The 17,573-nt window shown below is 45.0% G+C and overlaps 1 protein-coding gene across 3 annotated transcripts in view; it reads left to right on the top strand.

The window, feature by feature from the left end:
• Positions 1-15,162, top strand: part of ccdc22 (coiled-coil domain containing 22) — a 77,134-nt gene extending 61,972 nt beyond the window's left edge. For all 3 annotated transcript variants that reach the window (XM_038273844.1, XM_038273843.1, XM_038273845.1), the window contains one exon: positions 14,653-15,162. In XM_038273844.1, coding sequence (XP_038129772.1) covers positions 14,653-14,766 — 114 coding nt within the window. In that variant the 3' untranslated portion in view covers positions 14,767-15,162. The remainder of the gene's footprint in view (positions 1-14,652) is intronic.
• The last annotated feature ends 2,411 nt before the right edge of the window (positions 15,163-17,573 follow it).

Genomic DNA, 17,573 nt, shown 5'->3' with positions numbered 1-17,573 from the left:
GGCTAAGGCTTGCTGATGGCGTAAACGAGCAACTTTACACATCATTTAACACAGCTATGCATCCCAATCACTGCAACATATTAATCATGTCTCATCGATGTAACCCCCCTCAGGGGTGAGGAGGACTTGGGAGCAGATAAAAATAAAACACAAAATATAATTTCATCTGGCTAGTTGGAATTTTTTACTTCAATAATATTTTGACCCTAACAAAGCTGGGGGCTGATTGTATCATTTTAATACAAGAACTGATCAGTCTAAGGGAAATCATCTTGATTTTTGAGCTGTGTCATAACACATCCTCAGTCTGAATGAATAAAATATTCACACTGAATGCCCTGTTCTGGACAAAGTTGAATGTGCTGTCAACAAAATCACAAACGTTGTCAACGGAAATGAAATTTATTAACCAATGGAGGCCTGGCTTTGAAGTGATTCACAAAAATTAAGGTGGAAAAACGCACTACAGGCTAATTCAACTTTGATGTAATGTCTTTAAAACACATCAAAATGAGGCCTGGTATTGTGTGTGCCTATATAATCTCCCTGCAATGCCTAGGTAGCTCCTGATGAGGTGGCAGATGGTTTCCTGAGGGATCTCCTACCAGACCCTATACTAAAGCATCTGCCGTTCTCCAGGCTACCATCACCGGGTCGGGTTTGGTCGCTCCATCACCCGCTGGCTCCCTGCCCTAGTCCGCCGGGGTTTCCGGACCAGCCCTGGAGCTCACGGCTCGGTTCGACTGCCCAGTGTGTTTTGATTTAGAAATTCAGCTGAAAAAATTTTTAAGGCATGAAAAATAGGACATGTCCGGGAAAAGAAGGACGTCTGGTCACCTTACCATATCAACAATTTCGATGTTTCAGTGAGTGAGTGCTTGTTGCTATGATGCGTCTTTGCTCAGCAGCTTCTCTTGTCGTAAACCAACCAATCAGTGCACAGCTCATCTAAATACTCATGAGCATACCATAACAGGAAGAAAACCTGTCGTTTCATTCTAGGACTTATAACCAGGCTTGCATTAGTGCTCATAGAACAGCAAATATGCCATTTTCAGCCCATCCGATGTTACACACCCTTTTCAGAGACCTTAAGGGCCAGCACCAAATAGCCTATATAATAATTCTATGACCCCTTTAATTCTCCTTGTTGTCATCAATTCCACTTTACAAACTCTTCCATCTGATTCTGGAATAGCCTTTGTGACCACTGGCAAAGGCTAGTTGTTGAGGCAGCTTGGTTGTCTTTGAGGAGGACAATGTCACCATCTTGCAGGGTCTGGTGGGACCTTGTCCATTTTTTGAGGCTTTGTAGGGTTGAAAGGTACGCTTGTCTCCAGTGGTTCCAAACAAGTTGGATACACTTGTCTCCGTTGCTTGGTGAGTAGGTCCCTGTCTGTGAAGTCACCCGGAGGTGGTGGGAAGCCGACCTTCTAAGTTAACAGCATCGATGGTGTGAGGATGTATGGATTCTCTGGATCATTCGATACTGCAACTATTGATCTTACATTTAGAATTGTGGTCACTTCTGCCATTAGTGTGCTCAGAACTTCATGAATTAGGTGAGTGCTATGATCACAGAGCATTGAATCAAGGATTCTTCTGGCTACCCCAATGATGCGCTCCCATGAACTCCACATCCTTGTTTGTGCAAGTACCTCTGCATTGTGCTGTCCTGTTGGTCTGCGCTCAGCCCAAGTTCTTTACAGGCCTCAATGAAAATTTTGCCGCAGTCTTTCCTCAGTTGTTTGGCTGGTCCTCTTATGGCAAAGAAACACCTCAACATGTTTATGTCACTTGAGGTAATCACATCAATGTGAACTGCTCTGAAACTCATGCAGCAGAATAGTATGGCCCAGCACTTGCTCTCAGGTTGGTGGAGACATGCCAGGGTCCGAAAACATCTTGGACCACATACGTGAAGGGAGTGCAGGTTGTAAGGAGCTCCGCGGGCAAATCTGCCATTTGTTGTTCCTGCATCCGTGCTCTAAGTCTGCGACGGGTGATGCATTTGTGAATAGTTGCCTCCAAGGATCCTGTTAAAGTGAGGAGGATTTGTCCCCTTGGAAGTAAAGGCTGTAGCGCCCCAGGGGCCTCCTCATCGGTTCTTTTCCTGGGAGCAAGTTATTTACTACTCTTAACTCAAACTGGGTAAAACCATATAAAAAAGGACTATAAGTAAGGCGTGCTGCTGGAACAGACCAGGATGGCAGGTCAGCCGGATTGTCTTTGGCGTTAACGTAGTGTCATTGTTCAAGGATGGTAGATTGGCGCATACGCTGGACACGATTGTGGATGTACACATAGAACCATCTGGACTGGTTGTAAATTTATCCAAGGACAACTTTGCTCTCAGTGTAGAACTTGGTGGCTTCCAGCTTTTAGATCCAGTTCATCCCGAATCAGCTCAGCTATTTCCACTGCTAATATTGCTGCACACAGTTCAAGTCTGGGAATGGTTGGGAGGAAAGTTTGGCCTTTGCCATGACGTCCACTGTGTCTCCTTGGATGGCTTTCAAGTAGGCAACAATGGCCTTCACAGATGCATCGCAAAAGACTTGGAGTTCTACTCGCACAGCCTTGGTTGGACAGATACCTGTGTACATCTTATCCTAGGTATGTGAAAGTGCCTTGAAGTGAGTTTCTCGAAGCTTCCCACTTGCCTAACTTTTACGCATTTTTCCAATTTTTCCAATTTCCCTCTTTTTCACAGAGAGTGCTGTCTTTACAGAAACATTTTGAACAAAAACAGCCCTAAAGCTTCATTACCCTATCGGTCATGAATCAAATGGTGCAAGAATGACATCGGTATGACTTATTATGCCAGGGTTACAGGCATTTGTTTGGCACATCATACAGGAGATTAAGCCAGGATAGTAATGGAGTTGGTGGCCAAACATCGCATCACTGCCTCTTCCGAACTGTTGGCTTTACAAACATCAATCAGGCACATATCATCATCAGACCTTGCTAGTGCGGAAATTGAAAGCATTTTTTTTTTATATCATGTATGGTTTGGCATCAATTCGGTCAAATTTCAAACAGAAACCTTTCAAAATGACCCCATTTTTACATGGTTACCATGGCAACATAGTTTTTTGTAGAAACATGAAAGTTAATATAATCGTTCCTTATAGCCAGCATTGTCACAGTTAAACAGACATATCAGTATCAACTATACTTTTTGATTTTTTAACTGTGATTCAACACAAACTTTTACAGATTTTGCACCTTTTGCCGATTTTCTTTTCTTTAAGAGTACCGTGTCTGTTTAGAAATGTTTTGTACAAAAACAGCTCTAACACATTGTTCCCCTATCTGTCCTGAAATGAAAAGTGAAAGCATGACATCAATACGCCTTATTAAACTAGAAGTATAGGCGTTTGTTTGGTACAAGATCATACATATGATAAAGCAAAGAATTATAAGGCGAGGCTGTGGCTGAACAAATCCAGGTGTGCCAGGTTCAGGTGGAGAGCATCAGAGATGGCATCCTCAGTGGAGCGGTTCCGTCGGTAGGGGAACTGGAACGGGTCGAATGTTGGCGGCAGACTGGAGACGATGTGCTCTTTAACCAGCTTTTCGAAGCACTTCATTATGATTGGAGTCAGTGCGACAGGCAGGTAATCATTTAGTAAGGTGACCTGAGGCTTTTTTGGGACGGGAATAATGATGGCAGACTTGAAGCATGCTGGCACTATGGATTGGTGCAGCGAGGTGTTAGAGATGTCTGTGAGGACACCAGCCCGCTGATCTGCACATTCTTTATACACCTGCCCAGGTATGTTATCAGGCCCTGGGGCCTTCCTTGGATTTACCCTACTCGGAGTTTTCCTCACTTCAGCTACGTCCAGGTTTAGTGTCTCCTCCCCCTGGCTTTCACTGCCGGAGTGTTGTGTCGTTTAGTGCTTCTAACCTCCAAAGAAGTTGTTCAGTTCATTTAGGAAGTCCATGTTTGCTGCATCTCCCAGGGGGGAGTGTGTGTTATAGTCCGTGAGCATCCGAATGCCTTTCCACATCCTCCTGGTGTTGTTGTCGTGGAAAATATCCTGTATTTTCTGGCTGTGGTTCTGCTTCGCTGATCTGATGGCACGGTTTAAGTTGATATGCACTGTTCTCAGTGGCTCTTTATCACCAGACTTGAAAGCTGAGTTCCGTGATTTTAGTGATTTCCGAACCTCTCCATTTATCAAGGGTGGTTGGTTGGCCCGGATGGTGATATTCTTTTTGATGCTGACCTCCTCAATCCATTTGTCATATGTTGCTGCAGCCTTGAAGATGTTCCAGTCAGAGCATTCAAAACAGTCTTGGAGTTTCTCCATGGCGCCCTCAGACCACACCCGGACCTCTTTAACTGTCAGTTTAACCCTGATCAGCTGGGGCTTATATGCAGGGATAAGCATAACCCAGAGATGATCTGATGACCCGAGGTGGGGGCGGGGGGTTGTTCTGAATGCATCTTTGATGTTAGTGTAAAGGTCTAAAATGTTTTCACCCTGAGTTGCAAAGTCCACATATTGGTAAAGATGAGGGAGAACTGTCTTCAAGTTAGCCTGGTTAAAATCCCCAGCAATGATGAAAACACCCTCTGTGTATGCAGATTGGAGCTCAGAGATAGCCTAGTATAGAGTCTTCATGGCCTCTTTTGTATTAGCGTTGGGGGGCACGTAAACAGCAGTGATGCTAACCACACTGAACTCTCTTGGCAGATAGAACAGTCTGCAAATAACAGAAATTTGATGCCTGGAGAGCAGAAGCTGGTGACCGATTTAGCATTTTTACACCAGCTGTTGTTGATGTTCTTTGTTACTAATCTCCTTTAATGAGAGTTTCAGTCAAAGATTATCCATTTTGTTTTCCAGCTAGTGGACGTTGGAGAGCAGGATTGATGGAAGCGGAGGTCTGTGATGATTTCTCCTTAGCTTCACAGTTAGCCCTCCTCTGCAACCTCGCTTTCTCCATCTCACACATCTCTTCCTTTGACAGTTACGTTCCGCTGTTGTGTTGTTGAGATCCGTCCGTAGCACTCTGCAGCTTTTTAAACTGTCAAAAATGTCTGGACTTAAAACATTTTGTGACCGTAGCTCCAGCAGGCGTTGGCGATCATAGATGCGGGTTTGAAGTCTAGTTTTTATCATTTTAAGTGGCATATTCTGTGAAATTGTCAAGAGGAGCTGTTCTTAGCCGCTGCCTTGGAGCGCCGCCATGGTAACCCATTTGATGTGTTAATCATAATTCAACACAGCGTTTTACACATCCTTTACATTTTGCAAATTTTGCTCTGTTCTTTTACAAAGGATGAATGAATACCTAGATATTAATCTAGACGTCTTTGGCACCAGAACAAGGCCAACCCCAGCAAGAGCCCCCCTCCGGGACCGGGGCCCACCCATCCCGCGCAGGCCACCCAACCAGAACCGCCCACCCTCCCAAAAAAAAAAAAACTATTTCAACCAGGCACTTCATGCCCCTCCTTCCAACCTTCTTTGTGGAGAGCAGAGGTGACAGCCCCACCACCGGCAGGCCACCTAGGCCCCGCAGCTGGCCCCAGCCAAAACCACGAACCAGGTGGCTCACTCTTCCTCCAGGCCCCAGACGCCGGGCGGCAGCTGGAGAACAGGGGTGTGAGAAGACCCCGATCCTCCCTGCGCCTGCTAAAATGTGGTGTTCATGCGTGTTACACTCAGATGTAATTAAAACAACACTGAGTACCAAGAGGGGGTGTCCGGCACAGTCCACCCCCCCCTCCGGGAGATAGACGGTGCCAACACCCCCCCCCTTCGACAACCCTGAACCCTCAATGTCTAGATGCGAGAGGGGATGGAGGAGGCCGACCGTGGTGAGGCCCATAAAATAAGCCCCCCCCAGGTGGCCTTGACCCCCACCCCCCAGAAAATACCCTACATAGATGTGTGTTGTGAAAATGATGTAGATGGAAGTGTCTAAAATGCAAAATAAAATTGGGGTGGGGGACATCATAAGAAGGTGGGGCCCTCCAGTAACGACCCCCTCCCCAAAAACCTACATGTGTGGCAGTGTGAAGGAGCAGGCATAGGGAGGATTTCGGGGATGGGGAGCAAAGGACTGGGGCGCTTGCTGCACTCCCAGGGAGCCAGCTCCCCCTCTGACTCCAATAGGCACCCCCGTTCCCCGAGAGCCCCTCCAGAGAGGGGGGCCCCACCAGTCTCACCACCATAGCACGGGGGCCAGGGACCGGCAGCAGGACCCACCAGCCAGCCAGGCACAGGGCCGACACCACCACCCTCCCCCATCCTGTCCATCCACAAAGAAAAAAAATCAATAAATAAATGAATAAATAAATAAAATACAAAAAATAATGATAATAATAATACAAAAAAAATAATAATAAATAAATAAGGTGGGGGGGAGAACCCCGGCCGGCCAGCCCACGCGCAACACGCAGAGCCCCCATCCCGGATGACGCCCCACCAGGGGACAGCACGGTCCAGGACCGAGACATGGAGCCCTCTATCACCACCCCCCACCACCCCTCCGGAGATCTAATCCCTCCCCTACAATAACATTCAGGCTCCGTCCACACGAAGCCGAACCCTGGCCTAAACGCACAAATTTTTCACCAAACTCTCATCCATACGAAGCCGGCGTTTCGGGGTCTGTAAACAATCTTTTTTTTTATTCAGCCTTCAGAGTGGGAAGATTTTGAAACGCCGTTTTCGCGTTTCCATCTTTAAGCTCTAACCGCTTCTTTTTTTTTTTTTTACACGCATGCGTCGCCTCTAAACACGCATGCGCGACACAGTATTACAACAACAATGGCGCCGTACTGTGTCGAATAGTTGCTGCTCATGCTACTCACCCTGCTGTCGGGCTTACAACAGAATCTTCTTCTTCTGGAATATCTCCAGGAAGAACAGAGCAATATAGACGACATAGTTCAGCACCTGAATTTGACTGAACCACAAAAATGGACCCACAGGGCAACCATGTATAAATATTAGTGCGCATGCCCAACATTTCGTCTCCTATTTTTGCTTTGGCACGACAGCGCCACTTACAGGCCTGGCATACATTTTGCAGCGTTTTCATGCATTCGTGTGGACGATCACATTTATTTTACGTCTCCGTCTTTACGACAAACGTTCTGGAAAATATTATCGTTTCGTGTTCGTTTTGACTTCGTGTGGACGGGGCCTCAAACTACTCACCACACAAGCGACAAAAGACATCCAGGCCGAGATCAGTCCCACTCCCCCTCCCTCCCCTTCCCCCACTTACAGAGTGCAAACCCCTGAAGGGGTAAGCATCTGCCATAGCTGTTAATGTCCATGCCCCCCCCAGCCCAACAGGCCCCGAGGCACCCCGGCACACCAGAGGCTGGGGCAGCAGGGGCAGACAGCCGGGCGTACACCGGCCCAGACCCCCGGACCCACCTCGGACCCACCCAGCAGTAGGTCCTGGCAATGCCCAAAAAACCCCGGCACCGACACCCACACCCCAACACCGGCCCCCGAATGACCCCCCCCCCCCTCCCCCGACACCGGTCCTACAACACCAATCCGAAGAAGAAGAAAGCCACACAACACAGCAAAGCACAAATCCCGAATCCCATTCCAAGCTTTGATTCCCCCGCTCACACACAAAAAAAAATTCCGCCTAGTAGAGCCGGGCGGATGGTGTTGAAGGCACTGGAGAAATCAAATAACATGATTCTCACTGTCCTCGCCGGCTTGTCCAGATGATTGTACACTCTGTTCAGCAGGAAGATGATGCTGTCCTCAACCCCCAGGCCTGGCTGGTAGGCGAACTGTAGTGGATCAGTGAAGGGCCTGACCATGGGCCTTAGCTGCTCCAGGACTAGCCTCTCAAAGGTCTTCATAATATGGGACTTCAGTGCTACCTGTCTGTAGTCCTGAGGGTCGCTAGGGTGCTCCTCCCAAGAAAAATCAACATGCCTTCCCTCCCAGGAGACAAACAAGCCCGCCGAACGGGAACCCCACCGACAGTGCACCGCCAGCACGCGGGGGCCCGAGCGGCCCCGAGAGAAAAAACAACTGAAGGCCGATATGGACGGACCGACAGCACCAAGCCCCCAGGCGGATTCCCCCACCCAAAAACACAACGAAACCACTCCACTCCACTCCCACCGACCACAGCAAACACAGCTGCAAGGCAAAACAAAGGAGAGAGCAGCCCCACCCGGCCCGCGCCAGAGAGCCAGAGCAGCAAAGCCGACCCAGCCGCGCGCCAGAAGCCAGCACAAGCAGCAAAAAGAAAGCAACAGACGCGACCCCGCCGCTCCCGCCGTGCCCGGCGCGAAAGCAGCATGACCCACCCCGCTTCGGCCATGGGCCGCCGAGAGGAGGGCGGCCGTGCCGAATGCGGAAAGCTCCCCCCCAAACCCCCCCGCCCCACACAAAGCAACCCTCCACTCCCAAACCGCCCCCCGCGCACGATGCACCGCACCGCGCACCACCGGTCTGGAGACAAAGTAGAGGTAAAGCAGCACTGGTTGAACTAGACTGACATCGTTTGGTAGACGGTGTGTTTGTGGATGTGGGATTCCTCGGCTTCCCCATCACGATGTTGTCAAAACACTCGTCCAGGTAGTTCTCCAGGCTCGTCAAGGTCTCGTCTTCCAGTTTGTTCCCTCGGAAATACGGTACAATTGTCAAAGTTTAAATCTGCTTTGTTTTATTTACATTTATTGGCTTACTTACCAGGACTGGAATTGTTTGTTTTTGAATTACCTGTATGTCGCAGTTTTTACTTACGCACACAGCTCTCGCGAGATCTCAGCTGCACATCCTCAGTTCAGCTTTCAACACCATCATCCCACAGCATCTGAAAGGCAAACTGGAACATGCTAGGCTTCAATACACCCCTCTGCAATTGGCTGCTAGACTTCCTCACAAACAGACCTCAGTCAGTCTGGGTTGGACAAAACAGCTCTGATGTCATCACCCTAAGCACAGGCTCACCTCAGGGCTGTGTCCTGAGCCCCCTTCTTTTCACTCTAATAACACACCGTGTCCCCAGCTTTCACCACCAATCACATTGTGAATTTTGCAGATGACACCACAGTGGTGGGCCTTATCAGAGATGACTACAGATAGGAGGTAGAACAGATAGTAGGCGGGTGCAGAGAAAACAGCCTGATCCTGAATATCGAGAAGATGAAGGAGATCACCATTGACTTCAGGAACAACTGGCCTAACCACGCTCCACTGCTCATCAACAGCTCAGCTGTAGAGGTGGACAGTAGCACCTCTACAGCTGCACATCACAGACCCCCTCACCTGGACTGTAAATACCTCCTCACTGGTCAAAAGGGCACAAAAGTGCTTGTACTTCCTGCGGAGGATAAGCAGAGCCCACCTGCTCCCACCCATCCTAACGACCTTCTGCAGAAACGCCATAGAGAGCGTTCTGACCAGCTGTCTCACTGAGTCGTGTGGAGGCTGCAGTGTCTCAGGCTGGAAGAAAGTGAGAACAGCAGGGAGGATAATCGGGGCTTCTCTTCCCTCCATTAAAGACATTTCATCCCAGCGCTGCGTGTCCCAAGCCTGTAACATCATAAAAGACCCCTCAACCCCCCCACCATGGACTGTTCTCCCTGCTGCCCTGTGGGAAGAGGCTTTGCAGCATTCGATGCAGGTTCAGCAGATTCTGCATCCGCTTCTTCCCCACTGCCAACAGACTGCTTAACTATTGAAAAAACAAAAATTAAGTCACAAACCCTGCATCATACTAATAACACTAAACCAAAATACTTAATATTTGCACCATATATATTAATGCTCTGACCTTCCATATCAATGAGTCTTCGCACCATTTTTTTTTTCTCGCACACTGATCACTGCTGCACTTTATGGACTGGAAATTGTCATTTCAAGCTGCTGCAGTTCTCTAAGTCTAAATTAAAGATTTGTTTCTTTATTCAGCCAGGCTGTGTGATTTAACCTAGCAGCTCTTCTCTTAACTGTCAGAAACTGCTAAAATGATCATAAAGCATAAGTGTAAAAACTTACTAAGGTTGTTTTGAACAGTTTACATCTTCCATAACCATCAGGTTATAAAGTCTTAGAGCTGCTGGGAGGAAAGATCTATGATAACACTCCCTGGTGCATTTAGGGTGCAGCAGTCTGTCATTGAAGGAGCTTTCCAGTTTAGCAACAGCTTCATGCACGGGGTGGTAGACATTATCCAACAGAGATGTAAATTTAGTTACGATCCTTTTGTTTTCCACCTTCAGCACAGAGTCTAGAGGGCATCCAATCACAGAGCTGGCCTTCCTGATCAGCTTATCCAGCCGCTTTCTCTCAGCTACATATAAGCCACTGCTCCAACAGACGGCTCCATAAAAGATGGCTGATGCCAAAACAGAAGAAGAAGGTCTTTAAGGGTGCCCCTGCATTCCAAAAGATCTTAGTCTCCTCACGATGTTCACCACTGTCAGGGGAGTGGATCGGCTTCTGCAAAAGTCCACCATTAGCTCCTTGGTTTTCCGTCAAATTATCCAGGAGATGGTTCTACTAGCACCAGTCCACTGGTTCCACTGTCTGTACTCCGAAGTGTCTCCACCTAACCCCCAGATTCCACATACTCCGTCAGCGCTCCGCCCCGCTGACGTACGTCGTGCAGAGCTCTTGTCTTTCATGTAAATAAATGAGAGCTGTTCCAAATCCACTGCTACTCCTCCACACGTCTCCATCCACGTACGTCTTCTCCGTCCTTCACCGCCAAAATACGGAGCCAAGCTATTTTAAGATCCGCTATTGCAATTGCACCAAACAGGAAAAAGAACATCGAGAAATTCCGTTTCGTCAAATTAAAATATAGTAGCAACAGATCGGTAACTAGAAATTATAGCATAATTCTTAAGAAAATCTACAACTAAAAAAAATATTTGTGCAGAAACTAAACATATGCTGGATGATGGTGGGATTTTTTAAATATGCCATATCAAATTAAGCGTTCACAGGGTTCAGACAGGAAAGAGTGACTCTAATTGAAAGCTATTTTAATGCTATTAGAAAGGATTTTAATGCCATCAACAAGTACCATGTACACAAGTTACACAAGTTGGAGCGTACATGAAATATGGAGGCCAGCACTGTTCCCTGCGGGACCCCCGTACTTCAAACCTACCAACTGTGACACAGCCCTGTGCCATCACATACTGTGGGCGACAAGTGAGATAGTCCAAAATCCACTGGGACATGTTAGTCTGTAACAATAGGAACTAATGTTATACATATTTTGCACACAGATATGTTAGTGTTTTGGAATCAGCCTTAGCAGTGGTGCCTGACCGAACTGTTTGTAGAGTACCCACCAATTATTAATTAAGTTCTGACCCTGTTGGATTATTGTGCAACTAGGTTTGTGTATTTGAGTAAACATAAGAAGAGAAAGAACAAGAATAAAACATGGTGGCAGCAGTGTGGAGTCAGTCTGGATCACAGTGATTAAGATAGCACCACAGTTGGTGTCACCTAGCATTAGCTTCGGCTAGCTGGAAGAGTGACTACTGCACGGCAACATGGATGGGCTAAAGCCACCACAGACACTAACTCTGGATCCCAGCGACATTGAAAAGACATGGAAGAGCTCTAGAGACGACTTTCTGCTGTATATGGGCTAAACGATGGCTTGAGCAAATGACGAACGGGAGGTACAACTCTTCAGTTATCTAGTCGGCAACATGGGCAAAGACCTTTTGAACACCCTAAGGGGAGATACAGCTACTGCTGATTGGAGGCTCAAGAAAATTATGAAATTTGATGACCATTTTAAGCCCAGCACAAATGAGACTGTGGAAAGATATTGTTTTTTTTTTTTGTAGATATCAGGGTGTCAGCGAGAGCATTGACAGCTACGTCACAGAGCTAAGACTGCTAACTAAAATGTGCAACTTCAGAACATCGAGGGATTTGTTGATTCAGGACAGGATTGTGTGTGGAGGTAGCAATGCAGGCATGAGAAAATGACTGCTTTATGAGGAAAAACTCACACTTGACACGTGTCTGCAGTCTGCACAGCTGCTGAACTGTCCAAAGATAATGTGGAAAAAAAAAATCGCCAGCTCAGTCACATAAAAGGTGAATGGTGTTCGAGGAGCTCAGTTCCAGTTTAAAGAAAGCAAAACAGTGCTGAACCATTTTGTAGCAAGAGGTAAAGCAAAAATGGACCAGAGAAGCCACAAACATGTAAGTAAAATAATGACAGAATGTGTAAACGATGAATAGGAAGATATTTCCTGTCACAGTAATAGAGATGGAGAAAAGTGGATGCTTTGGGGACAGAGAGTACTAAAGATAAAGACGTGAAACATTGAAAAGAGACAGACACAGTTAAATTCTTTCAGCTTCTTTATGCAGGCATGCTGCTGGTAAATGACACAGTCCAATTCCAAATAAACTGTCGGGATAGTTGCAACATTATTCCAATCAACCTGCTAAACCCAGACATCCAGCTGGGAAAGACTAAAAGTGTGGTTGTTATTTACAACAAAACAAGATGAGATCCATAAGGAGATGTAAAGTTAAATTACGAAAACCCAAGAAACAACAAACTTTACCGCTTAGAGTTCCAAGTGTTAAATGGAGATGATGCAGCACCTTTATTTGGGAGGAGAGCCAGTGAGGCAATGAATCTGATTAAAGTGCAGTATGAAAACATCATGACTATTGTTAGCACAGTTACGATTGCAGAAAAACCCAGAACAGGACCTTGGTCTATGGAGGAAATCAAGGCAACGTATGCGGATGTGTTCAGTGGAGATGATTGTTTAGAGAGGAAACACAAGATGGAGATCGACAGGACAGTAAAGCTAGTGGAGCTACCAAAGAGATGTGTTCCAGTGGTTTTAAGGGAGAGCTACAGGATCTGCACGATTGAATAATTACACCTGTGGAAAGCAATACAGACTGGATTAGCGCAGGATGGTGGTCATACTAAAACAAAAATGGCAAGCCCAGGGTATGTATTGATCCCTTGTCGAAAGCCAAGGAGTTCACAGTATGTGATGTCAAGAGTGGATTTCCATTCGGTCGGTATAGATGGCTGAGGATGACAATGGGAATAAGTACTGTCCCAGAAATATTTCACAGAAAACTGATGCAAGTGCTGGACAACCTGCCTGGACTGTACATCATAGCTGGTGACATTTTGATAACAGGGCAGGAAGAGACAGATGAGTAAGTGGAGCAAGATCGAAAAAATAAAAATAAAATTGAATGTGGAAAAATTTAGAGTAAAACAGAAGACTATATACATTGGACATCGCCTGACTGCGGACGGACTCAAACCCGACCCAGAGAAGGTCCGTGCGGTGGAGCAGACACCTGCTCTGACAGATGTAAAATCAGTGCAGACTGATAGGTGTGGTTAATTACCTAACCAAGTTCTGCCGGCATCTGTTTGATCACTGCAAAGTGTTAAGGGACCTGACACACAAAGATAGTGTGTGGATCTGGAATGCAAAACAAGAGGAGGCATTTCGTAATCTGAAAAAGGCAATAACAAATGCCTCTTGAAATACTATAGACTGTAGATGGGCAAGCCAGTCACTTTTGCTAGCACAACACTTACAATAACAGAATATGGCTATGTTCAAATAGAAAAGGAGTTTCTAGCAATGGTTTTTGGCTTGGTTTAAGGTTCAGAGTGATCACAAGCCACTAGAAACTATAATGCAAGCTGCCAACTCCTCCACTTTGTCAGACAGACTTTGACAGCCTTTATTGTCGTTTTGTACTAACAGAGTGTACAAATAAAGACGTTTTGTTCAGTACAGCTCTCAAGACATTTCTATTTCTAAAGTGCAGCAGTGATAAAATTTAAAAGTGGTGATCAAATGTAAACAGAAGACTCGTATATGATTTACAGTTTCCAACATTCAGCCCCCTTTTTTTTAAACCCATTATATACAACATTCAGCAGTCTAATGGCACTTGGGCAGAAGCTCTTCCGGAATCTACTGGACCTGCATCGGATGCTGCGTGTTACTGGCTCGGGACATGCAGCGCTGGGATGAAATGTCTTTTATGGAGGGAAGAGGAGCCCCGATGATCTCTGCAGTTCTCACTACTCTCCTCACCTTCTTCCAGTCTATGCTGCCGCCTCCACACCACACAGTGAGACAGCTGGTCAGAATGCTCTCTATGATTCTTCTGTTGAAGGTCATGAGAATGGGTCGGGCCAGGTGGACTCGCCTCATCCTCTGCAGGAAGTGCTTCTTTGCCCATTTGATCAGTGTTGACCAGTCTGTCAACATTATTTCTATAATGTTGAGAGACTGATTGATTGATTTATTGATTGATGAGCTGTTTAATTTATTTCTGTTTGCAGGAACTGTCTATGCAGCCGGGAGATATCAGCAAAATGCTTCAATTGATATCACGGTTTGACATAGTTCCTGGATGTTTTAAAACTGTTGAATAAGTGTAACAAAACACATTACATTTTTAGCTTAAAAAGCTTTAATTATTTGCACCCCCATACAGTACCGGTAAGCTTTTCATCTGGTACATTACCGTCAGTTTCTCCTAGCAGGAGGCTCTGTGACAGAATCGACACTGTTGTATCTCCGCTGATGTTTCACAAAACTTCATGTCTAAATACTTGAATAATCCATTTAAGTTTCTTTTTGTCTTTGTGTTTCTAAAGATTGAGACAGAAAACTGTAATAAAACAGTGACTAACCTGGAGAGGATTCTGGATGACTACAGGGCAATCCGTCTGGAGAATTCTGCACTAGCTGCCAAAGTGAAAGAGGGCTAAGAGAAGGCAGTGCTCGGCCAAAAGAAAACCCTGGAGACGCAAAAGATACAGCTCTTCATCTCTAGCCCCTGACACAGAGGCTTGGTGGTCTTCGTACCATGGCCTCCCCTTTGTCTACAGACAAGTTTTGATTGTCCATCCACTGGCTGTATTATTTCTGAAATAGAACACTGAACAACAAAAGGGGGTGCCATGATGTGGTTTCAAAGGATCTTGTTTAGTCTCAAAATATTTGATACATAAACTAATATGTTCTTCCCTTATCATATTTGAACATAAACTGTTAATTATAATGAAAATAAATGATTTTGAATGTGATTGAATCAAAATATTTTCTATATCATCAGCAAAATAATGTATACATACCAGCATAAATAAAGATGCCTTAAAGATTCATGATTTTTTTTTTGGCTTAAGTTAAATATCACTTCAGTTTATTCATATAGTCCCCAATTCACAACACGTCACTTCAAAGCAGTTGAAAGAGTCAATGTAATAAAATCATACAGGTAGATTGGTTAGAAGGTTTCAAAGGATTTCTAGCCAATTGCATTGAGTCATTGACTTAAAAAGTTCACTCCCTCTGGATAAGCATGTAGTGATGGGACAGGCATTGTTTTGTTAACTTTGCAAGTAATGATACACTTAGTTCAATAGTATGAAGGACCAACTCTGCCATATTTAAAAATAAATACAGAAATAAATAAATGCTCAATAAATGTATAAGCATACAATTAATTGCCAACAAAAAAGTGAGACATAAATGTATATAACTCTTAATTAGCTTCTTTATTTATTTGCCTTTGTAATATTTACCTTATTTATTTTTCTGTCCTTTATAATCTTCAACTTTATTTTTTAATTACTTATATTTTTAAGTATTTATTTATGTGCATGTTATAATATTTTTGTCTGTTTTATTCTTCCTTTGTATTTTTTTACCTTAGTTATTTCTTCGCCGCTGTTTATTTCTCTCTGCCTACATTTCTCTCTGCCCTTTTTACATTTCTCTCTGCCCTTTTTACATTTCTCTATGCCCTTTTTACATTTCTCTCTGCCCTTTTTACATTTCTCTCTGCCCTTTTTACATTTCTCTATGCCCTTTTTACATTTCTCTATGCATTTCTGTCTCATTATGCAAATGAGGAGGGGGTGTGTCCTAGAGAGTCAACTTCTGCTCATTGGTTGGCTTGGCGGTCCATCTTCTTAACTCACAGAGCTCAGAGTACTAAGTTAAATGTTCTCTTTTCTGTTGCTGTTGTTCAATAAAAGTACGTTTTAAGATCATTTGAGGCGAGAACCTTATACTTTTAAGCATCACTATATGGCCCATTCACAGATTTAATGCGTAATTTAAAAGAAAATGTGACGAACTTGAGAGGACCGTGGCAACCAGCAAAGCTCCGAAGCTGACGGCAGCCAGGTCTAACCACAGCACATCTGCAGCGGCCCTCTCTCGGCATAACCGTGTGTGAGGCGTGTTGGTAAGCATTTTACTACATCGGTCGAATCTACAGGAGGAGAGTCTGATGTCGAGTCTGAAGTCATTAGAACTTGAGTAGGGACTTTGCCAAACTTTGCCAAATACAACAAAAAATCGCCATCATAGCCTGGCTATAGACCTGGCTGCCGTCAGCTTCGGAGCTCCGCTGGTTGCCACGGTCCTCTCAAGTTCGTCACATTTTCTTTTAAATTACGCATTAAATCTGTGAATGGGCCATATGGTGATGCTTAAAAGTATAAGGTTCTCGCCTCAAATGATCTTAAAACGTACTTTTATTGAACAACAGCAACAGAAAAGAGAACATTTAACTTAGTACTCTGAGCTCTGTGAGTTAAGGAGATGGACCGCCAAGCCAACCAATGAGCAGAAGTTGACTCTCTAGGACACACCCCCTCCTCATTTGCATAATGAGGCATAAATGCATAGAGAAATGTAAAAAGGGCAGAGAGAAATAAACAGCGGCGAAGAAATAACTAAGGTAAAAAAATACAAAGGAAGAATAAAACAGACAAAAATATTATAACATGCACATAAATAAATACTTAAAAATATAAGTAATTAAAAAATAAAGTTGAAGATTATAAAGGACAGAAAAATAAATAAGGTAAATATTACAAAGGCAAATAAATAAAGAAGCTAATTAAGAGTTATATACATTTATGTCTCACTTTTTTATTGGCAATTAATTGTATGCTTATACATTTAATGAGCATTTATTTATTTCTGTATTTATTTTTAAATATGGCAGAGTTGGTCCTTCATACAATAGGTGGCTCTATCTAGGAAAGAAAAAGTTAAGCAGGTGAGCTCTGAGCTGGGTTTCAGGTCAAAAGGATGAAAGATCACCTATGGTTAGCTGCAGTAAAAATTCAAAAAATGGCTGTATATTGCGGCCTAAAGGTTCCCAAAGTGAGAGCTTATAACAGCCAATCAGTGAACGCCTCATTTTCTGGCGGACCAATCACATCAGAATTTCAGCCTTAGTTTAGACCGGCGGTTTTCAAAGTGTGAGGCGCGCCTCCCCTAGGGGGCGCCAGAGCACCTTAGGGGAGGCGCGGTGAGAGGGAAAAAAATAAATATGGATTTAGGACCAAGTTGGAACTGTGGGGTGCGCGTGTGGAGCGGGGATCAGTGGAAATGTTTCCCATCTTAGAGGATGTTTTGGCCAGAGCGGGGCTGAAGGTGGAGTTTTTACAGCAGGCTGTCTGTGCGCATTTGGAGGGGATGCGCGAGCAGTTTGGAGAGTATTTTGGAGAGGAGACAATGGCAAACCAGTGGGAGAGAAACCCATTTTCCTTCCCTG

The sequence above is a fragment of the Cyprinodon tularosa genome, unplaced genomic scaffold (assembly GCF_016077235.1).
Source record: "Cyprinodon tularosa strain WSP-4 unplaced genomic scaffold, ASM1607723v1 ctg892, whole genome shotgun sequence".
NCBI classification, from domain to species: Eukaryota; Metazoa; Chordata; class Actinopteri; order Cyprinodontiformes; family Cyprinodontidae; genus Cyprinodon; species Cyprinodon tularosa.
The sequence above is the reverse complement of the archived record's forward strand: the minus strand, read 5'-3'. Positions and strand labels throughout refer to the sequence as shown.